Here is a 24,810-nt window from a genome sequence, read left to right on the forward strand (position 1 = left end):
TGTCGCTTATGCCTGTGGCTTCAAGACTGCATGTGGCCCTCTAGGTCCTCAAGTGCCACTCTTTACGGAATCCAAACTTCACAGAATAAATCCCCTTAATAAAAGAATTTGTTCTGTAAAACTTGAACTCAGTCAAAAGACCACACCCAAGAACCTAGAAGGCCACATGTGACCTCAAGACCACAGGTTCCCTACACCAAGGAGATACTCTTGCCTCACCTCTGCTGCTTAGGATCCCCAGGTCTCCTGAAAGCTCAGCTCCAGCACCATCACTTCCTACATGAAGTCTTTTCTGATTCCTCTCAGCTGCTAGGATATATATGTGTGTTTATGTATACATATAATTATATTCACACTTATGTAGTATATACACATATGTGCACACACATATATATGGATATGTACATCTGTACTCCATGTATGCCTGTTATGTATATATACATATGCATTATATATGTGTGTACATATTATAATATCCTTATATATTATATACATTATATTCTTATATGTATTGTGGTATTCCCTTACATAGAATGTGTACATTCTTTGAAAAAAGGGAAATAATTCATTTTGGTCTTCGTATCCTCAATGCTTGGCATGTAGCAGGTGCCTGATAAATGCCTGTTGATTGACTGACTGATTGGATGGATGGATGGATGGATGGATGGATGGATGGATGGATGGATGATGGATGTTAGAGCTGGAAGCTACATAGTCAGTCATATAGTACATATAATCCTCTCAGCTCAGTCCCAAAGAAGGGAAGTAAAGTTACAAAGGAAGTTTAATAATCTGACAAATTGTTATAAGGGCTTTTGGATGTTAAGAAGGTATTTTGGTTTTTGCTTTTTGTCTTTAAAAATTAGGACTGAAATTTTGTGGCCACTTTTTTAGCTTATGAAATCTTATTAGAAAAGATATTGGCCCAACTGGAATCAAATATCTGAAATTCATCTGTATTTGGTAGTTTCAGGAAGCTACTATAAGAGAGATATTTTCATAATCTATTCAAATATAGCACTTTTTGTGTCAGCCCTTGTGAAAAGATGAAGGCAATAAGTGTGAGTTGATTGACTAGTAATTTCTTTCACTCTGATGAAATTCATTAGGAAAGTTTGTTTGAACCATAAGGTGGCAGCAGTGTAATCCACAACAGAAAAAAAAAGAAATGGTAGAGATTAAAAGATTTTTCTTTTTTTTACATATGAGCAAGAATTACACACTATTAATACTTGAAATAGAATATATACAGGGAATATAACCATCAATAGACTAGGCTAAAGTGAGTCCGGGTCCCCAGAAACTTGAGGATAAAGAAAGAGCTTGAGAAAAATTCAAACTGATAGTCTAGAAAGTTAGTGAATGAAGTCCTTTCCTTTTCTTCCCCAAACTCTCAGCTCAATAATCATAACTAATGGGTTCTGAGCACTTCTATTAATTCATTCTACTCCTAGAATATTAGAGCCAGAAGAGAAGTATCCAGATCATGCAAAAATATCAATAGAAAACTAGGTGAGGACAGGAATTATTTCTTCTGTGTCTATGAGCACAGTCCCTGGTACACAGTAGGTGCTTAATCATTGCTTGTTGATTGATATTTAGCAAATTGGTAGAAAGCTTTATCAGCAACATTTCCCAACATTTTTCTATCTGCATTTTTAACGTGATTAATACAATAAGCTTGGTTTGTGTTATTTATTGGCAACTCATGCTTTGGTGGTAGGTATTACAGTGAGAACATTACCCTCAGCTGCAGTTCATCTCTTTCATACACTAATATTTCTTTGGATGTGCATTTTATTTCCTTACTTGTACTTTTGTTGATAGTAGTGTTTATTTATCTTCTTTGTGTTTTTGTTTGGTGCTTGTAGAACAGATAATCTTCTGGCATTTCAGTGGTTCCCACTGCCCCCTCATCCCCTAAAGAAATATTTCAAATGCCTCTCTTTTATCAAAAATCCATCTTTTCACAGATGTCTCACCTTGGGTTACATCTTGAGGTCCATTTTTTGTTGGAATATATTATTCCCTTTTCTGAGGTTTCCAGTGAACGCAGAATAGTCTTGTTTTACTTGAATTTCCTTTCCTTTATGGTTGAAGGTCTTTTTCTTGTTCATTTGTAGAATTTGTTGTCATTTGAATTATTAAATTTAACCAATATGTCTTGACATTGTGGGATAGGAACTTTCTTTTTTCTGGAAGTTACCTGTGAATTTTTTTGACTGGCACCTTGTTTTCTGTATTCAGAAGTTCTGGGCAATTTTTTTATATTATTAATTGCATTATGGTTTGTTTTTTTTTACTTGTCATATTGTTCGGGGAGGCCTAGCATTCTTAAATTCTCTTTACTCATCTTTGTCTTCAAGATCATGTGTTTTTGCTTATTTTGTGACCTTGTGTTCTGCCTTCTTCCAGATTGCCAGTAACTTCTATGTTTTTGCATTGCCAGCCAATTAGTTCTCTGTATTCGTTTCTTTGGTAGGGGTTGCCAGTATGGATTCAAGTATTTCTGTTCTGCCCATTATTTCTTCTCTGCAGGCCATAAATTCTGCTTTCATGATTCTGATTTCTCTCTTGAACCACTTGGAAACATCCTAGGGTGATTCCATATTGGGGATCCGTACATAATGCCCTTTCTTCATGAAGTATCAATTTATTTTCCTTTGTCTTGAAATATTTATTCAGAAAAGTTTGAACTTTTTAAAATGCTCTAGAAGACATCTTCCTTTCTATTTTATATCTTCCTGATGATTTAACTGCTTGTGTTCAAGGTTTTTGTAGTATCTCTCAAAGTTGTCCCAGTGCTGGAGACTCCACTTTTCATCAGCCTTAGTTTCCACCTCAGGGGATTTCTGAGGTGCCAGAACTAGTCCCAGCTGTATGCCAGTCCCTCTCCTTCCTTCCTGATGCAGCCCCACACACATCTGATTCCCTCCTCTGAAAATGGGAAGGAAGGGGAAAGTTCCATTTTCCTACTTGTTGCAACAGAATGATGAGCTAAGATTAGGAACAGGGTGTGCTGACAGAGACAAACAGTGGCAGGCAAGGAAATTGCTGAGTGCATCCCAGAGTTGCTTTTGGGTCACATGTCTGCCATTCCAGAGTCTGGGGGTTGGTAGAAGAGGATGTATCGAGTGAATGTCTTAGAATTAATATTTTCTGGTATTAATTTATCAGGTTGTTAATGCACTGAATTTCTTGTTGGCATGGCCCATGAAGACAGTTGCAATTACTTTGCTTCTTATACATATTTCTTATTTTGAGTAGTTTTGAAAGTTCAGGAGAGTAAGAGAAAAATACATAGTCCTCCATTTATTAATCACATTGCCCTGCTTCCCTGCTGTACATTTAAGAAAAAAATTCTCTTTAATATTGGATCTTTTCTTCAATTGCATGTAAAGTTTTGAGTTCCAAATTCTATCGTTCCCCCCACCCCCATATTCCCTGAGATGAGTCTGTCTTCTGTAAAAACAACTTCAGAAACTGTGATTTCCACAAGTACATGTAGGAAGTATGACAGGAATGACTGGCCAGTGAGAGCGATCAGCAGGGCAATCTGAAAGGGAAATGTTTTAATGGTATTTTTTGAATTCTTTTATGGAATCTCACAATGAATGTATTCTCATAATACCTGTTATGTAGGGAAAGAGATCCACTGAAAGGGAGGAAAAGAAGGAAAGGTGCAGATCAATGCACACCCCATTGTTGCTTCAAACCTAACCCCATGCAGATGGCCTAAGAGTAGCTTCACTTTTTTTGTTGGAGAGGAGAAGGCAAGGCAGTTGGAGTTAAGTGACTTATTCAAGGTGACACAGCTAGTAAGTGTCAAGTGCCTGAGGCCAGATTTGAACTCAGGTCCTCACTTCATTACCCAGCTGCCCCTAGCTTCACTCTGTTCCTCAAATTCTCTTCACCCACCAATATTCTCCTCTGTACTGCCTGAAATCTTTTTTAACAGGAGACAAAAACTGTCATTCTACGTTTATAAAGAAGAGGCTTAAAACACAGATGTTCTCCTGAGAATTGATCATCACTTTGAACTTCCTTCAGACAAAGAGCTCCAAATAGCAGAAGCTTTCTTATTCTGGTGGGGGGAATCTGTCAGCAAATAGAAGGAAGGATACTACTGCCCCTAAAGGGTACCCAGGGAAGAAACCAGAAGGAGGAGATGCCAAAGAGGCTCCCTAAGGCCAACCTTGGTCCACTTTTGTCTGGATAAAAAATTGTTGGCCTTGCATGTTCACTCCCTCACACATTTTGTGGGAATTGTCTACCTGGACAAAATTGAAAACTTGTTGAAAAGAAATAGAAAGCTTAGGTCTCCACTGATGCAGCAGAGTTTTCCTACCCCAACCCCCTAATCAAGAGAAAGTGATGCCCTGGCTTCTACAATGGGAAAACGGGAAATACACTGGATGCAATAGGTTAGGGCCATAACTCCAAACCAGCAGGACAGGTAAATGACTCTCAGTGCTTGTGAAGAAATCCAAACTATGGGGAATATTTACAACAACTGGGAATTGATGGCCTTTGAATAAATCTCATTGCATCATTTGTTATGTAACTGAGGATAGGAACAGCATGGTGTCTGTGTGAGTGTGTGAGTGGGGTGAGTAGTGGGTCAGAGGGGAAGCAACATGATGGAATGACATGAGCCTGGAGAACTATAGATGATCGTTGTGACCAGCAAGTCACTTCACCTCTTTGTGGGGCCCATTTTCTTCATCGATAAAATGAAGGAGTTAGGTAGTCTAGATGATTCCCCAGGTGCCTTCCTGCTCAAATTGCTTATCTTTCATAACTTTCACGTGTGACTTAGATTATCATATGAACGTAATACCTTAAAATTTTCATTTATGTATGTCATAAAACATACCTGTATACATACCTATATACATGTTTACATATATACTTCTCTGTATATATTTGATGTGTCTCGGGTAGGTATATACTCAGATCTGTGATTTCATTAAGGTAGAGAATTCCCAGTGACTTGCCCAGGGCTACTCAGCCAATATATGTTAAAGGTGACATCTGAACGCAGGTCCTCCTGAATCAGAGGTTAGCTTTCTATCTACTATACCATGCTCCCTCCATTATTTTTATGTGTAATTCATGACATTACCTTGATTTCTTGTTTTTTCTCCGCCCAAGGAAACCTTGACATGAAGTCATCCAGCGTATCTATGATGGCGTCAACTTGACATTGTTCCAATTCTGTCTTCCCCGCCAGACCTATAAAATAGAGAAAGTCTGCTACAGCTCCAGAAAAGCAATAGCTCTAATGTATTCTTTTGGGGAAAGGGATACATTGAATACAAAATTTTTCAATGGTACCTCTGCCTAGATTCCAGGGGTTTAAAATATCCACATGTACATGGGAGAGGGAGAGGGCAAGAAGTGAGCATTAAAAGAAAATTTTCTGTACTCTTCATTTGGGGGGAAAGAAAGCAAACTATCAAACTATCAAAGTCCAGCTTTTTCCACTGAGGCTAACTTAGCATAAATCAGTAGTTAGAATATCTGTACAGACTGTGCCTATTTCTTTAGAATAGGGATTCTTTACCTGGGCATCCTTCCAGAGATTTCAGGGAGTCTGTGAATTTGGATGGGGAAAAAATGCACATCTTTTTTTTTTACTAACCTTTGGTTTCGTTGCAAGCCTATATATGTTACTTTCTGCACTCCAATACATTATTCTGAGAAGGGCTCCACTGGTTTCACCAGCCTGCCAAAGGGTCACATTATGCAACACAAAACAATTAAGTACCCTTGACTTAGACCATACATAGCAACTCTTTGGCCATGGGCTGAAATACAAATATTCCATGCTCGGTGCTGGTCCCAGCAACTGCTCTCTGGAGGTAAGATCTTCAGTCTTCATCATGCTTTTACGTTCCCCGCAGAAGTGCTTTGGCACATTGCTCAGGAGTCATTCCCCTTCTCACTTCTTTTACATGAATCCATACATTGCCAGGCTCTTCAGCTTTGCTTAACACTTTGACCCAGGGATGAAGTTTGGATTCAGTCAAAGGGCCGCACTTGAGGACCTAGAGGGCCATATGTGGCCTTGAGGCTGCAGGTTCCCCACTGCTGCTTTGACCACTACTACCCAGAATTTGCATTCCCATCTCCTGCTGACTAGCCTCTTGCTCAGTCTTAGAAAAAGTACTTTAAACTACTTATCCTTGAATCATTCTCCTCTTTTGGTATCCCATTTTCTGTTCCTTCTTCAGATCATTCTATTTCCTTCTTCCCCAGTCACTAAATAATTCTCCCCTCTTTTCTTCAATTCCTCAAATCTTTCTAAATATCTCCTCCCTAAATTCAAGCTCTAGTCTTTGCAAATCCCAAACCCTCTGCACCACATTCACAGAGTCTTCTCTTGTTCATTTCAAATATATTTCTTTTTCCCGTCTCCTTTCTATTGGAGGCTGGGAACAGAATGATCATTTCTGTTCCCATTCTGGTGACTCCTACAGGCTTGAATGATACTGCCAGAAAAGACTTAGAAAGCATTACTGGCATAAAATCATGAACAAGAAACTGAGGACTTTAGGGGAACTGAGAGTAGTTTCTTTAATGTTCCCGTTAAACGCACAGGATTCAGGAAATAAAGGCAAATTTTTTTTAAAGCAAACTAAGAAGCTGGTGTATGAAAATGGGATTTTGATTTCTACGCCAATGCTTAAAATATAGGCCCAGGAACCGTAACAAGGACTAGGGAGAATCTATTGGCTTACAATATTGCACTTTTTTTTTTTTTAAAGAAAAGGCTTTGAATTAAGTAAAGGAATGGGGACAAACTGTTGAAATTTATCACTAATCTACATGTGATAGAGAAAAGCTACCATAATGGGTGATGAATGGTAGTCAGGGCTTCCACATGTTCAGAGGAGATAGAATCCAAAAAAAGGACTAAAAGCCATTAAAACCATTGGACTTAAATGACCATACACAATGCACAAAGTATGGCTGCCAGTACATAAAAGACATTCTCTGTTCTTGGGGATTTTTTTTGGCAGGGAGAGGCCATTGGGATTAAGTGACTTGCCTAGGGTCACACAGCTAATACATATCCAAAACCAAATTTGAACTCAGGCCCTCTAGACTCCAGAGCTGATGCTCTATCCACTGCACCATCTAGTTGCCCCTCCTTGGACAATTTTTAATGAGCAAGTATCAGACAGAACATAATTAATCTTTGGATCAAGAGACTACACAATCTTTAAAAGCAGGGACTTTATTTACCTTTGTAATCTCCCCTGACCCTAGCACAGTATTACATGTGTAGGTGCTCAATAAATATTCTTCCAATAAACAGGCTTTGGTATTCTTATTCAATACAGGACCTAAATGCTAATGCTTTTTATTGCCCAGATGCAGCCAACTCATAATGCCTATAATAGCAAAAATCTTAAACGATTACCTGCTTCTCTAGCCAAAAACCTTCCTATGGCAAGACTCTGGTGAAGGGGAACTCCATCAACTTCTAAGATTGGAATTTTACCAAATGGAACAGCTGTAAATAAAACAAAATAAATCCATAGTTAATACACAAAGTGAAAGTACAATGCAATTTTTTTTCAAATGAGTCATGGAGGTTTTTTTCAATATGTCAGTAGCGAAGAATTTTTTAGCAAATGGTATGAGAGAAAGCTCAGAGGTTTTTAGACCTGATCCTAAAGTAGCATTTTCATGATGGGACCACATGGACCAGGAAAATGAGTAGGTACCATTCTTGCAGCTCTTAATACCTCATAAGCTAGCTTGGTATCAACTAAATGAATGAACATTTATTAAATACCTACTTTTTGCCAGGCAGTATGCCACAGGATTGGGTTTACTAAGACAAAAATGAAATAGTTCCATGCCTTCAATGAGAATGGGAGCCAGGAAAGGCAATTCACAGGAATTATGATGAGTACCAAAGAACAATAGGTTGTTGTGCCCTTTTCAGTAACAATGACAACATTGCTTTGATTATCTTTGAACCATCAAGTGTAGTTATCCGTTTGTGATAGTTGTAAATTTCATTGTCCTTTCACTTAGGAATATCAGATCAGGTAATTTCAATTTTTTAAAATTCCCAGAAGGCAAGCTGTTTTATTTTATTGTTTTACTTACTTATTAATATAAAGTAAAAGGTTTTTATTTATTTGCAAGATTGTTCCAGTAAATAAATCTTTTAGGTAATATACAAGAGTTCCCTACTTGAAAATAGGTTGGAACAAACTACATCTCACATCCTGGGGCAGCCATGGTGTAGTAGAGGGAGTATTCTTAGAGTGAGGAACAAATGAGTTTGAAGCTTACTTCAGGTTTGGCCAGTTGACCTAATCAAGGTCTCATCAACTCTAAATTTATGAGCCTGTAATCCTCACAAGGCCCCTGGATTAGGACAAATCACCTCATTCCTCCTCCTAGTTTATTGGGACTTCCCAACTGAAACACACATCTTTGCTAGACTTCCAGACCAGCCCAAGGGCACAGGATGACAAGCCCTGCTTTTTTACTGGAAAGTGTCCTTTCGCTGCCTAGGGTCACAAAGCTAATAAGTGTCTGAGGTTGGATTTGAACTTGGGTCTTTCTGACTCCAGGCCCTGAGCTCTATCCACTGTGCCATTAACTAATTACCCCAGGGATCTGGCCTTGGATATTTACTGTTTACTTTTTTTAAATTAATCATTAGGATGTAGGTATGATCATCAAATTGATAAAAATAACACATAGCTGAGAGGAATAGGTAATGCACTGAATCAGTCACAGAGGCAAAATCCAAAAGGATCTTGACAGGCTAGTACATTGGGGGGAATTTCATATAATGAAATTCAATAGGGATAAATGTAATATCTTATACTTCCAGCTACAAAAAGAAAAATCAGCTTTACAAGTACAAGATGGAGGAGATGTCATTAGTCAGCAGTTTGTCCAAAATAGCTTTAGGAATCTAGTCGATTGCAAGCTCAGTATGAGTTGGCAGGGCAGTGTGGCAGCCCAAAAGGCTATTGCTATCTTGGTTTGCTTCCAGTACTGAGAAACTGAGAGTCCACGGTATTTTGCAACTGTCAGGTCCTATCTGGAATAGTGTGTTCATTTCTGGGCTCCAGAGTTTATGAAGCAAGACTATCCAGAAAAAAAGCAACCAGAATGGTAGAGTTCATGCCATATGAGGAGCAGGAGGGTGAGAAGGAAGAAGAAGAGGAGGAAAAGGAGGAGGAGGAGGGGAAAGAGAAGAAGGAGGAGGAGGAGGAGAAAGGGAAGAAGAAGGAGAAAGGGAAGGAGAAAGAGAAGAAGGAAAAGGAGAAGAGGAAGGAGAAGAAGGGGAAGGAGAAGAAGGAGGAAAAGAAGCAAAGAAGGAGGAGGAAGAGACAAGAAGAAGAAGGAGGAGGAGAAGAAAAAGAAGGAGATGAGAAAGAAGTAGGAGAAAAAGAAAAGGAGGAGGAGGAGACTCAGGGGGAGCAGGATATCTGGGTGTAAGTATTTGAAAGGCTGTTGCGTGTCAGAGGAATTAGACTTATTCTATTTGGTCCCAACGGTCAGAACTGGAAGTGATGGAGAGTGGGGGTTGGAGAGGAAGTTCCAAAGAGATGATTTAGACTTGGCATCCAGAAAAACTTAGAGTGGAGTAAATGGGGAGGAGGTGCCTAAAGAGATAGCTCCTCCTTTTGGTCTTCAAGTAGAGTCTGAATGGACACTTATTTGGTGTGTTATTTGTGGGGGTTCCTTTCAGGTAGAGTTTGAACTAGTTGGTCCTTGAGGTTGGCTCCATCTCTCAAAATAGTGATTTCCATATTTGTAAAGATTTTGCTGAAATAATATCCTTGTAGAAATTAAAATGAAATAATGGCCTTGGAGGTAGAATGTGAATTATGGCATTCTGAGAAATTAAAACGAACTCTTTGTTCTTTGATTTATATTAACTGAAAAAAATTCTAATGACTAAATGACAATACCAACACTTAGTTCACCAACTTGCTACCTAAAAAAAGGAGGCAGGGTATAAGAAGGAAGGGGACCTGGAGCTAAATCCTCTCCTCTCTGCTTACTCTCCTCTCTGTCTCTAACTTCTCGGGTCTTATATTCTCATCTGAAAACAGGAAAGAGTTGAGTTAAATGATCACTAAATTCCAAGTACTCAGTGGGAAGTTTTGCTGAATTTCAGCCTTTAAACATGGATTACTCAGTTTTTCATTTCTTCTTCTGTAAAATAAGGATTTTATAACCATGAAGAGACAAGTGAAGCAGAGAGCAAGGCATGATGGATAGAGAGCTGGTCTCAGAGTCAGAGACCTTGATTCACGTTCTGCTTCTGACATATACTGACTTACCCTGGGCTCACTTAACCTCTCAGTACTCTAGACAACTTTCAAAGACTATAAATTGCCACATGGGTACCAATCTGCCTTGCTAGAAGTAGGTCCATATAGCTGCTAAAATATTATGTATGGCCCTAAAAACAAAAAGACAAAGTCTAGATAAGATTAAGTATCCATTTAAGTAGAAAAACAAAATGTCAGAATAAGGAGAAACTTCTTTACAAATATTTTTTCAAATGAAGTATGTGCAAACTATCTGGCCTTTACAATATTTATTTAAGCATTCTTTAGGACTGAAGGGATACTCTCTGTTGTACTTAAAGGCATTCTTTCTTGCCACAACATTAAACAAATGCATGCTAATCCAATCCAGTGGTCAAAAATAGCCTCAAAAGGTAAGATTATGGGTGCTGATAAACTGAATAGCTCTTGCTATTACCCAAAAGTTAGAAATCATCTTTTGACATGCTTACGGTATTGCCATGTTACCACTTTAGATATAGGAAGAAACCACCATGGTTCTAATCCTCATCAATGGAGGAGCATCAATGTCTTACTTACTCCACTTACTTTGTTTGACTGCAGGCCAGTCATCTTGACTTATCCGATGGTCCTCATATTTTATGTCTAAGTAGGCCAAAAGGTAGCGAATAATTTCTGCTCTCCCTCTCATGTTAAAATAAATGAGTTTGTAGTGTGGCATGGTATAGTTCTGAGAAAGAAGAGTAGGAAAGTTTATTTAAGTAGCACTCTAGAGAAAAAGCAACCCTCATGATTTCAACAGTACATTCAATTAATCACCTCATTGGTTCTCTTTAACATCCAAGATCAAATATAAACTCTGGCATTTAAAGTTCTTCATAACCTGGTGCCTTTCTATCTTTCTAGACTTCTCACACATCATTCCCCTCAACATACTCTATGATCCAGCCAAATTGGCCCAGTTGGTTCCTCTCACAGTTCAGGCCATTTCATGGCTTTGCCCTGGTTGATCTTCATGCATGGAATGCTTTGCTCCTTCACCTCTACTTTTTGGTTCCCTGGCTTCCATCAGTATTCAGCCTAAGTATCAACTTCTGAAGGAGGCCTTTCCCAGTCCTTCCAGATGCTAATACCTTCTCTTTTTAGATACCTTTTATTCACTCTCTATATATCTTCTTCTTGTTTGTCCTTTGTTCTCAAAGAGGAACATGACATCAGTGAGGTGATGCCATGACATGAAAGAGAATTGGATCTAAGTGAGGCAGGGCTGTGCAAAGTCACCAGCCTCACTTTCTCCTCCAGAGCTATATGGGTCCAGTGGCAAGATATAGATCAGGACAACTGGAGATGACCCCATATATCTTATATGTACACATTTATTTATATGTTGTCTACTCAAATGAATGTGAGCTCCTCAAGGGAAGGGATGGTGTTTTATCTTTCTTTGTATGCTCAAGAGGTCCCTGGAAATATCTCTGAAAACAGTTGCACAAAATCCCTGAAGGTTAGGACAATGTACCCTCCATCCCAAGCAGAGCCACCCTACTTTAAATAGGCTGTAAAAATGAGCAAACAATGGGGAAAATTTCTGACTATAGAAAGTTATTATGGTGACAAAGAATATCAAAACACTCAGAAGAACATAGCACAGTCAAAGCTCCTCCATCCAAAGCCTCCAAGAAAAATATGAATTGGTCTCAGGCCATGGAAGAGCTCAAAAAGGATTTTGAAAATCAAGTGAGAGAAGTAGAGCAAAACTTGAGAAATGAGAGTAATGCAAGAAAATCATAAGAAAAGAGTCAATAGCTTGGTGAAGGAGACACAAAAAATGACTGAAGAAAATAACACCTTACAAAACAGACTAGGCCAAATGACAAAACAGATCCAAAAAGTCAACTAGGAGAAGAATGCCTTAAAAACCAGAATTGGCCAAATGGAAAAGGAGATCCAAAAGCTCACTGAAGAAAATAATTGCTTAAAAATTAGAGTGGAACAAATGGAATCTAATGACTTCATGAGAAACCAATAAACAATAAAACAAAACCAAAAGAATGAGAAAATAGAAGACAACATGAAACATCTCCTTGGAAAAACAACTACCTGGGAAATAGATCCAGGAGAGATAATTTAAAAATTATTGCACTACCTGAAAGCCATTGTCAAAAAAGAACCTAGACATCATCTTTCAAAAAATTATCAAGGAAACCTGTCCTGGTATTTTAGAACCAGAGGATAAATAGAAGTCAAAAGAACACATTGATCACCTCCTGAAAGAGATTCCCAAATGAAAACTGCCAGGAATATTATAGTGAAATTCCAGAGTTCCCAGGTCAAGGAGAAAATATTGCAAGCAGCCAGAAAGAAACAATTCAAGTACTGCGGAGTCACAGTCAGGATACACAAGAATTAGCAGTTTCTACATTAAGGGACTGGAAGGTTTGGAATATGATATTCCAAAGAGCAAAGGAACTAGGATTACAACCAAGAATCACCTATCCAGCAAAACTGAGTATAATCTTTCAGAGGAAAAAATAATCAATGAAATAGAAGACTTTCAAGCATTGTTGACGAAAAGACCTAGGCTGAATAGAAAATTTGACTTTCAAATGCAAAACTTAAGAGAAGAATAAAAAGGTAAACAGGAAAAGGAAATCATAAGGGACTTAAAGTTAAACTGTTTACATTCCAACATGGGAAGATGAGATTTGTAACTCATAAGACATTTCCAATTATTAGAGTAGTTAGAAGAAGTAAATATAGATAGAGGACACAGGTGTGAGTTGAATATGAAGGGATGATATCCAAAAAAATAAAATTAAGGGGTGAGAGAAGAATATACTGAGAGAAAGAGAAAGGGTTACATAGAATGGGATGAATTATCTCACATAAAAGAGGTAAGGAAAAGCTTTTACAGTGAAGGAAGAGGAGGGAGGTGAGAGTGAGTGAGTGAACCTTACTCTCATCAGAATTGGCTGAAAGAGGGAATAACATACACAGGCATAGAAATACAGAAATCTATCTTATCCTGTAGGAAAGTAGGAGGGGAAAGGGATAAGAGAAAGCAGGGGGTGATAGAACAAAGGGCAGATTGGGGGAGGGGTAGTCAGAAGCAAAACACTTTTGAGAAGGGACAGGGTGAAAGGGGAGAGAGATTACAATAAATGGGCATAAGGGGAATAGGATAGAGGGAAATACAGCTAGCAATAGTAGCTGTGAAAAAAATTTGAAGCAAGTGTTTTCTGATAAAAGCCTCATTTCTCAAACATATAGAGAATTGTGTCAGTTTTATAAAAATAAGAGCCATTTTCCAATTGATAAGTGATCAAATAATATAATTGGTTTTCAGATGAAGTAATCAAAGCTATCTATAGCCATATGAAAAAATATTCTAACTCACTCTTGATTGGAGAAATGCAAATTAAAACATTCTGAGCTACTACCTCGTATTAGATCGGCTAATAGGACAGAAAAAGTAAATGATAAATGTTGGAGGGGATGTGAGAAAATGAGACATTAATGCACTGTTGGCCAAGTTGCAAAATGATTCACTCTTTCTGTAGGGCAATTTGGAACTATACCCAAAGGGCTATAAAACCAGGCATACCCTTTGTTCTAGCAATACCACTCCTAGGTCTTTATCCTAAAAGAAATAAAAAAAAGCAAAACATAAAGGAAAAGGATCTATGTGTACATTCTCTGCCATAGTAGCTCTAGAAATTGAAGGGATGCCCATCAATTGAGGAATGGATGAATAAGCTATGGTATGTGATTATGATGGAATACTATTGTACTATAAGAAATGTTCATCAAGAGCACTGGCCCTAGAGCCAGGAGGACCTGAGGTCAAATCTGGCTTTAGTGGCTTGACACTTACCAATTGTGTGATCTTCCGCAAGTCACTTAACCCCAACTGCCTTGCCTTACCCCCTCAAAAAAAAAAAAAAAAAAGATTGCTGAACAGAATGCTCTCAGAAAAACATGGAAAGATTTGCATGGGTTGAGGCAAAGTGAAATGTGCTGGGTACAAAGTAACAGCAATATTATAACACAATCAGCTGTGAAAGGCTTAGCTATTCTCACAATACAGTGATCCAAGACAACTCAGAAGGACTTATGATGAAAATGGCTATCCATCCCCAGAGAAAGAACTGATGATGTCTGAATGCAGATGGATGCATAACTTTTTGTTACTTTACTTTTCTTGAGTTTTTTGTCTATGTTTTCTTTCACAACATGACTATCATGGATATGTTTTGCATGACTACACATGCTTTCCTATATCAAATTGCTTGCCTTCTCAATGAGGGGGAGGTAAGGAGGAAAGAAGGGAGGGAATTTGAAACTCAAAGTTTTAAAAAGAAATGTTAAAATTATTTTTAAATGTAACTGGGGGAAATTAAATACCAAATAAACACAAAAAATAAACAAATAAAATAAAATATTTCTTAAAAAGAAAATGCTTTCTGAGAAAAGCCCTTGTATGACATGTGTGACATATCAACACCCACCTCAGAGGGTGATGCCAGCACTCGTGGAAAGGTTGGGAAGCATTTCAAGTCACTTCCAAATATAGTTATCCCTTTCATATCTGACTTTCCTCATTGCAGTTTTGATATATGTTGGGTCAGCATAAGAAATTAAATGGGAATTTGAGGGGAGTTTTGTGGAAGCTGCAGACAACACTCAAAGGTCAGCAGACCACACAGAAAAAGTTTAGAAACTCAAAAACGTATGTAAAGTATTGTTTAATAGCAACATATTTTGTTTTTAATGCCATAAATATGCACAATTTCTTCTTCTCTGATATGAAGGGAGAGCCAAAAAACTTTATGTGGATTTTCCTGATCATGAGGTCACCATGTTCCTAACCCCTAACTTCCCCTAACTGGGAAAGGGAAAACTGTACTGACTATAGATAGACACAGCTGATGAGAAGGATAACCATGAGAAAGCAAATAAGGATTCTATAGCAAAATAGAAAGTGATTAATGGAAAATGAACACTTTGGTCCGTAGAAGGGGAAACATGATGGAGCCCAGCTATTAGTGGGGGAATTAGTGCCTGGAGAACAGGGTCTGGGCTGCATCTTTGCATCCCCAGCACCTAGCTCAAGAAACGTATGTTTCCCTGTCTGTAAAGCAGAGAAGGGCAGGAAGGATGGACACTGTGGGAAGGGGATACTGAAGGGAGGAGAGAGGAATTTACGCAGATAGGAAAATATAAAATAATTTCTGTAGGGAATGGCCACTAATAATTAACAAGAATTTATTGAGTACCTACTATGTGCCAGGATTAAAAAGACATGCCCCCACCACCACCAATGTCCTTGCTTGTCTAGGAATTTCCCCTCCCTGGTCAGAGTGGAGGGATGAATATTAACAGTTCCCTTGAGGAGTCAGTTTCTGATCTGAGTCAGAAAGCCTAATGGATATGGAACTGCCACACAGTTACTACAAAATTTGTGTTTCATTTGAAAGGTATTTAGTAGACTGGTCAAGTGGGTGTTGTGGTTTTTTTTTTTATAAGTAAAAATATGTATCACAGAATTTCAGAATCAGAACAAATTCCAGAAATATTCTAGTCCAAGCTCACCAAGAATCCCGTCTATAATAGACCAGACAAATGGTCAGCCAGTGTTCACTTGAAGGCGTTTAGTGGGAGTTGGGAGGAGGGACGTTGACTTCGCCCTGAGGTGAACCTTTCCACTTTGGAATGGCTCTAATTATTCTTCAGTTCTTCCTTACATTTAGCCTAAATCTGTTGCAACTTTTATCCATTTCTCCTTCTTCTGTCCTCTGGGCCCAAGCCAACCAAGTTCAGTCTATCTTTCATATGGCAACCCTTCACACATTTTTATGCCTTCACTCCTGCCCCCTCATCCAAACTTTGTCATCCTATATATGGCTATTTTCATTCATTCATTTTGCTACAGTTATTTTTTAAATAGTGATATATATATATATACATATGTATATGTATATGTATATACATATATATATATATATATATATATATATATATATATATATATATATATATATATATATATATACTTTTAAATTCTTTTAAATGGGTGGGTTGAACTAAACCCATATTTAAAGTTTTTCCATTCTATATTCCTATCTATGTTCCTGTATATACTCACATAGTATAAAAATACATAGAATGACACATTTTAAAAACAGTTGGTCATAGACCAGATGATAGTGGTTAGGACCTAATGAACTCTGAATGAAAATGAGAAGTCTTCAAGTTGGAAAAAAAAAGCCTAATTTACTCTGGTATTTCCCATATTTCCACACTAGAATGGCTCTTTTTTGGGCACTCCCTTCCCTTACGTAGATCACGGCCCATCCATCCACTGCTGTCATTCCATAGTAGTCCAGCCCACATCTTCCTGTAAATCGTTTCTAGAGGATCCCCTCCAACCAGCTGGGAGTCTTTCTCTGCTTCGTTTAATATTTCATAAGAATTACTTCACAGAAGTCAAATGGTCAGTTTTGAAATTCTTCACATTGCTAGGCAACTATCTTTCTCTAACATAGGAACGATCTTTATATCTAATCTTGGTAACGGTCCCAAGTCCACAAACACAGGACAAATACTTCTCTTGTCTTTAGAACATCTTTTAAACAGTCACAGCTCGTTAAAGAGGCAGCACCTTCATACTGCATTCTTGTCATTACTTGTATAATTATCCTTCCTGGGAAACAGATCTTCATTCTTGGTTCCCATAGATACCAAAAATCCCCAACTGGAAGCATTTTTGTTCCTCAGGTGTTGGTGTGAGCATGTCCACACGAGTTTTCAAACCCCAAACCAAATAGGCTAAGGCAGGGGTGGGAAACCTCCAGCCTTGAGGCCACATGTGGACCCCTAGGTCCTCAAGTGTGGTCTTTGGACTGAATCCAAACTTCACAGAACAAATCTCCTTGATAAAAGGATTTGTGCTCTAAAATTTGGACTCAGTTAAAGGGTCACATCTGAAGACCTCAAGGCCACAGGTTCCCCATCCCTGGGATAAGGTATATATTGCTAAAAACAATCACTAATACAAAAAAAAATCCAAAACCTACTTTATGTGTCATAATGTTCTTTGTTAAAAGTTAACAGAAAAAATAATTTCAACTGAGGATTTCTGTGATCAGTTTCATGTAGCATAAAGCTGATGCTATCAACACCAGAAAGCATAGAATACAAAGAGTTTTCCATACATTCTCCTTTGTGCCTCACAACTGCACTGTAAAGCAGCCACTACAAGCACTATCATTCCTCTTTCTGAGAAAGGAAACTGAGGCTGAGAGGTTAAGTAACTTATTTAGGATGACACAGTGATCAGAACAGCAGTTTGACCCCAGATCTATCTGACACCAGGTCCAGGAGTCTCTCCACTATTCCATACTGCCTAACGGTAATAAAATATCACTACCGAAGTACATCACATCTTAAAAATATAGCCTGCTCCTTAGGTTGAACCAGATCTTGTTTCAGATTCTCTTGGTATTACATTTCAAATGAAAGAGAAGCCTTGTGTTGCCCTAACACTGTAGCAGAAGTTTTTCTCCACATTTTCTGGTTATTAGTTAAAATTGACTGGTAATATAAGGAGGCAGCTAGGTGGCACAGTGGCTAGAGTGCTGGGCTTGGAGTCAGAAAGATCTGAGCTCAAATTTGCTTAAAGACACGTACTAGCTGTGTGACCCTGGGCAAGTCGCTTAACCTGTTCTTTAACCCATTGAAGATGGAAATGGCAAACCACTCTTCATGGAGAAACCCCCAATGAGAGTGTGGTCCATGGGGTGATGAAGAGTCAGAAATGACTAAGTATGTCTTTGGTTAGAGTTTATGGTAACAGGAAAATATGGCAGGAGGAATCTTTGGATTGACTGATCATTTCCAACAAATAATTACATGATTTAAACATCTTAAAACAAAGTTGTAGAAATGTTACTAAGTTGTCCTTAAAGCTTTACATTGGTTAAGGGTACTGTAGTTCATAAGGCCCTTATGACTTCTTTAGATGAATATATATTCATATAAATACTAAGTCTTCAATTTCATTAATAGTAGTTTGTGGGGGGGGTTTTGGGTGTGAGTTTTGTATCTATCCCCTGAACTCATGCTGAGTAACACCAGACTTTGAGCACAGTAAATACTTAGTAAATGCTTGTGGAACTAAATTGTTTTGGGGACCATAAAACTGCCTTTGGTCAGACAAACTTAGAATACTCATTTAGCACACACTGGTCTGGTAGCTAATCTGGTGTGATTCTGATTAATCTATCACTCTAGTTACCTCCAGGATATTCTCCTCCTCTCCTCAATGAATTCAGTGCCTGGTTCATGGTTTTTCTTTCCCACTCCTGCAGTCATACCAGGAGACTTCAACATGCATACAACTCCTTTTCCATACACCCTAACTTCCAGGTTCCTCAATCTACTCATTTTCCAATCTACTCCTTCTCACCTCCACCTCAGCTATACTCAGTTGATCACATCTTTGATCTTGCCATTCATCAGCCAAAAGTATTATACTTCCACATTCATGAACTCTAAAATTCTTTTATCTGAGCATTATATTCTGTCATTTTCATCTTATTTTTTTACCATCCAACTCCTAATCCCTTTCATCCTCACAGTGACTTCCAATCCCCAGGTTTGGAACTGCCCTGGCTATATTCTCTTTATGTCAACTCCTTGGTAAACCAGATCAACTCTACCCTCTCCTCTTCTCTCTGGTCCCTTAACTCCATCTTCTCTGGGTGATCTTGCCCTGCCAAGTCTTAGCCTTGGATCACTCCCTCTATGCAGTGCCCTCATATTCATTAGCTATTGAATGAAGCTGGAAAAAAATCACAAAACTGTGCTGACTGGATCCACTCTATTTGTTAAATAATCTCAACTGGGCTAGCTAGCACTGTAGCAAGGCAATCCTTTATACTTTCTAATCAGTTCACAATCTCATTCACCACAGTAGCTACTCCAAAACTTTTCATCTCTCTTCAAGCCTCCCAAGGCATCTTTCACCAATATTCTATCAGCTGAGGACTTTGCTTCATTCTTCACTGAAAAAACTGGGTTCATCCATTTAAAGGTTTTAATACTCCCCTTTGCCTCATCTCATGTCTTTCAGATATCTTCCTCCACTAAGACAAATCCCTCTACATGTACATTTGATTGCATTCCCTTCCGTCTTCTCCAGGAGATTTCTCCATCTATTTTTCCCACTCTCTCAGTAATCTTCAATCTTTTCTTATCTATGGGCTGCTTCTTGCTGCCTACAAGCATTCTTTTTAAAAATCCTCACTTGATCATCTCCACTAGTTACTATCCTATATCTATCTGTCTTCTCCTCCACGGGAGAGTTTAAGAGACTGAGAAAAGAAGTAGAGGCACCAATTGTAGATGTCTTTGGTGGAGGCCATTGTTTTTCTCTTGCCTGATGAACTCATTGACTCTCATGAGTCATATATCATTTCAATGCAGATTGTTTTCCGATTTATTTATCTAGCCCTAAACTTTCTATTGACCCCCAGTCCTGATTAACCCACTGTCTATTGGACATTTTTTGTACCTGATGGCCTGTAGACATCTAAAACTCAACATGTCAAAAACTGAACTTATTATCTTTCCCTTTAAGTCTTCCTTGCTTCCTAATTTTCCTGTTACTGTCAAAGGTATCATCATCCTGCATACCATTACCCTAGACTTGTAATCTAGCTGTCATTCTTGCCTCCTCACTCTCTCTCATCCCTCTATTGCAAGATCTGTCGATTTTACCTTTATAATACCTCTTGAATATGTCCCCTTCTCTCCTCTGACACACTTCAGCCTGAACCCCAGCTTTAGTCTGTTGATGGGTCTGCCTGGCTCAAGTCTCTTCCCACTCCACGCTGTACTCCATTCAACTTCTAAGTGATCAAAGATCCTAAAGTGGTTCCCTAGTGCCTCAAGGATCATGCTTGCTTTTTAAGCCCTTCCTGACCTGGCCCCTTCCTTACCTTTCTAGTTGTTTTACATATTATCCCTTTCACATTGTCTTACTCCCCTTCATCTATTCCAAAATTCAACAACATTGGCCTCTTGCCATCTTTCTGCCCCGGGGCATTTTCTTTCACTCTTGGAATGGTATCCCTCTTAACTCCCAACTTCTGTCCTCTGGCTTTCTCCAAGTCTAACATCAGATTCCACTTCATGAAAAAGGCTTTTCTTGGGTGTCTCTTCTCCTTATTTTCCACTGCTGGTGTCTTCCTTCTGAGATTATCTCCCATTTACACTGCATTCATCTTGAATATACAGAATTATTTGCATGCTGTCTCCTCCCCACTAGAATGGGGACTTCTTGAAGGCAGGGACTGTGATTTTACCTTTCTCTGTATCCCCGGTATCTACCATAGTGCCTGGTACATAGTAAGGGCTTAATATCAACTTATTGATACACTAATTAAAAGCACTCCCACCTCTAATTCCCCTGCCTTTACTGAGGTATCCTGCTAGTCACTCAGTGCCCCAGGCTGGAAGTTTTGGAGTCATTTGCCTGGAGACAAATGTCTGCCTCTCTGTCTGTGTTCATCCTTCATTTTCAAAGAAGACCATGACATCAGAGAAATTATGACATGACTTGCAACCCAGTGGATACTTAGAGTCAGGAAGATTTTCATTCAAATACAGTCTCAGACACTTACTAACTGTGTGATCCTGGGTAGGTCACTTAATTCCTGTCTGCCTCAGTTTCCCCAACTGTAAAAAAGGGGACTAACAGTAGCATCTACCTCACTAGGTTGTTGTAATGATCAAATGAAATAATATTTGTAAAATGCTTAGCCTCATACATAATAGACATTTAATAAATGTTTATTGATTGATGAAGGAATGCTTGTTTCCTTTCTTCCTCCATGACCTCTCATACTTCTTCATCTTCCATATCCAATCATTGCCAAGTACTGATTTTACCTCCACAACCTTTCATGTATTAATGTCCCCTTATTTATTATTTCCATCACTCTTTACCTCTCTCCTTGACTATTATAATAGCTTCCTAATTTAGGTCTGTCTGCTCACTGCCATCTCTTTCCTTTCCAATGCATCCTCCATGTTGTTGCCAAAGTATCTTTCTAAGTCTTATGTCCATGTCATACCCCTGCTTAAACCTTCAGTGTCTTTCTTTACCTTGGCATCAAAAGCCTACCACAATCTGACTCCAGCTTACTTTTCTAGCCTTATTTCACATCACTTCCCAATGTGGCATCTATATTCCAGTCATACTAGATTATTAGCTGTTTTCCAAACCTCAACACACTGCCTCTTACCTGGAGAGAACAACACAGGGCATTTCTCATGCCTAGAATGTAATCCCCCTTCATTTCTTTCTTTCACAATTCTTCTCAACCCAGGGCTCCATCCTACATGAAGCCTTCACAGATTCCCCCTGGTAACAGCATATTCTGTCTGTCTGTCTGTCTGTCTGTCCTCAAAAATACCCTAGAGCCCTTTATCTGGACATCTCCTTGCCCTCTAATAAACCCTACTTCCTATTATACTTACCCATGTACTTATCCTCCTGTTTTCCATCACTACCATACCATTCTCCAATAGAAGGTAAGTTCCATAAGGACAGGAACTGTATCATTTTAAAAAATTATACCCCAGGCACCTAGGATATAGGAGGCATTTACAAAATATTTGTTGATTTGCCACGTGGCAACATGGGTAGGGCCAGAGAGCCAGTGCTGAGGCCAGAGAAATCTGGGGACAAAACATGTCTCTGACACATATTGTAATAAAAAGCCTTGATTTAGGCTTTGGGGATGCAAGTGTTTGGTGATTGTATATACTCCGTATTTACTTATATATGGATCTATTGCTCCTTTGAAGAATGTAATCTTCTTGAGTGTCTTCTAGATGACTAGATAAAAAGCAAACACATCAATGGGAGCTCATGAACTTGTGTGGATTGTGCACTCAGAGAGTACAATGAATCTGAAAGAGGAATTCTGGGGAGAGTTGGGGTGGATGGGGAGATGTTACATTTGTAAACAACAACTTCTATGTTTTCATTAACTGTTGATGATAAGATCATTAAAAGGCTTGAAGAATATTAAATACACTTCAAGGAACGTACCATCACTCAAATAAAAAATTCCTCATTTGGGAGCTGTGAATTTGAATTCCATTGCTGGAATTTCAATGGAATTTCATTCCATTTAGGGGCAGCTAGCTGGCACAGTGAATAGGGTGCTGGGTCTCAGTCAGGAAGACCTGAGTCGAAATACTAGCTGTGTGACCTTGGGCAAATTATTGAACTTCTACTGACTTCAGTTTTCTCAACTGTAACGTGGGGATAATAACAGCACCTACTTTCCACGGTTGTTGGAAGGATCGAATGGGATAAAAATTATAAAGCTCTTAGCATGATGCCTAATATATAGTAAGCATATATAAGTGCTAGTATAAGTATAATTATCATTTTTATTATTTCTGACATTCAATTGCATTTGACCCTAAATTGTGACCTAGAAACAAATCTGGTTGCATTGCAGTAGTTTTCCTCAAAACTTGAGAACAGTAAGATATAAAATTCTTGGCAAATTGCTTAAACATGTTCTTAAAATATGCCTCATAATATACAGATTGTTATAAAGTGAAGTGCTTAAAAGAGAAATAAAACAGAAGCCAGTGGATTGTACTAGTTTTCAGTTATGTGTACCAAAATATCAAAGAGAAAATATAGAGAAATATATTTATATTTATTTATATAATATATTTATATGTTCCATACATTTATATGAAAAAGAAATATGTAGAAAATACATTTCTATAAGATGCTCCAAAATGACCAGAGTAGGATTTCTTCTTCAATACTGTTTCTAAAAATAAAAACCTACTACTGTCAATTGTTTAAAAATTGAATAGTATTTTCCAATTTTTCCAATTACATGTAAAGACAATTTTCAACATTCATTTTTTGAAAGATTTTCAGTTCCAAATTTTCCTCCCTCCTCCCCTACCTCTTCCACAAGACAGCAAACAATCTATAGGTTATAAAAGTTATATATGTGCAATCACGTAAAACATATTTTCATGTTAGTCATGTTGTGAAAGAAGAAACAGACCAAAAGGGGAAAAATATGGAAAAAAGCAAAAGCAAATGAAAATAGTATGCTTCTATCTGTATTCATATTCCATCAGATCTCTCTCTGGATTACTGTCATTTTGAATATCGGATAGAGCACCAAGCCTGGATTCAGGAAGACCTGAGCTCAAATTCAACCTCAGACACTAGCTATATGACTCTGGGCAAGTCACTTACTCCTCTTTGCCTCAATTTCCTTGTCTGTAAAATGAGCTTGAGAAGGAAATGGCAAACCAGGAAAGGATCTTCACTAAGAAAACCCCAAATCAAGTCACAAAAAAGTCAGACATGACTGAAACGACTAAGTGAAAAAAATTTTAAATCAAAGTCCACTTGAGGAAAAGTATCAAAATTTAGTTTTGATAAATACCTTTCTCCCTGAAATGATCAAGGAATTCTATTTATGTAACAATACAGAAAAGCTCAGGACAAACCTAGACATACTGAAAATCATAACATAAGGAGAGAAAAGTTCAACAAGATATTTCAAGAATGTTACAAAGTGATTGAATAATCATAGATAGGAGAAGATATGAATGGGAAAAAACAGAGAAGATGCAAAATGAAGGATGAGAAGCAAATTTCATTCCTTTTTTACCAATAATCTAGGAATATCACTTACTTTTGGTGTGTCTTCTTTCTAGACTGCTTTCTCTTGCACTTTAGACACTACAGATAAGTGACGGTCAAACCCACTCTGACAGCGGGCCACTTCCACCTACGTCTTTTCATTTCCTTAAAAATAGTGTGGCCAGACAACAACTATGTGGAGACTTCCTGTTACTCGGGGCACTCTCTAGGACCTTTGCATAGATAACAATGAAACTTATTGATGTTAATTTGATAATCAAAGTTCATGGGAGCTTATGAGTATGCATTATTGTGTCATTGCTACTTTAATGTTTAAGCTGTTAAGTTCGGATAGAAAAGAGATATATGGCAAAATTCCTTGTTTCTACTATTGAAGTATATATTTTAGAACTATATACTAATACATATATACATATGTATGTATACACATCTATGTAGTAACATAAATGTATTAATATGTTTTCTCAGATTTTTTATGTCTTTAATAGTTAGGCAATTTAGCATAGGAATGGTGAACTAGACTGGAGGGGTCAAGAAACCACTATTTAAATCTGACCTCAGACACTTAACAATCCACACGATCAAGTTCCTTAAACTTTTATTTATTTATTTATTTGCTACAGTTTATGGAAAAGTATAAGCCTAGACCTGCTTTCACCTTCACGGATTGTAAATCCTAGCAATAGCAATAAGAAAAGAAAAAGAAATAGAAGGAATGATAATGGGCGATGAAGTAATAAAAACTATGATTTTTTTGCAGATGATATGATGATATGTTTGGAAAAT

General features: G+C 38.0%; 1 protein-coding gene across 4 annotated transcripts in view; it reads right to left on the reverse strand.

Moving 5' to 3' along the window:
- The window catches only part of HPGDS (hematopoietic prostaglandin D synthase), a 47,958-nt gene extending 23,809 nt beyond the window's left edge, over positions 1 to 24,149 (reverse strand). Inside the window, exons 1-5 of one of the 4 annotated variants that reach the window (XM_072622919.1) lie at positions 24,056 to 24,145; positions 10,890 to 11,031; positions 7,430 to 7,522; positions 5,126 to 5,235; positions 3,287 to 3,556 (exon numbers count right to left, since the gene is read on the reverse strand). In XM_072622919.1, the coding sequence (XP_072479020.1) occupies positions 3,386 to 3,556; positions 5,126 to 5,235; positions 7,430 to 7,522; positions 10,890 to 11,022 (507 nt within the window). In that variant the 5' untranslated portion in view covers positions 11,023 to 11,031; positions 24,056 to 24,145 and the 3' untranslated portion in view covers positions 3,287 to 3,385. Of the gene's footprint in view, positions 1 to 3,286; positions 3,557 to 5,125; positions 5,236 to 7,429; positions 7,523 to 10,889; positions 11,032 to 14,175; positions 14,195 to 24,055 lie in introns of those variants that run through there. The other 3 variants (XM_072622920.1, XM_072622917.1, XM_072622918.1) reach the window with 3 other exon arrangements.
- Positions 24,150 to 24,810: the final 661 nt, after the last annotated feature.

This window comes from Notamacropus eugenii, chromosome 7, assembly GCF_028372415.1.
Source record: "Notamacropus eugenii isolate mMacEug1 chromosome 7, mMacEug1.pri_v2, whole genome shotgun sequence".
Lineage (NCBI taxonomy): Eukaryota > Metazoa > Chordata > Mammalia > Diprotodontia > Macropodidae > Notamacropus > Notamacropus eugenii.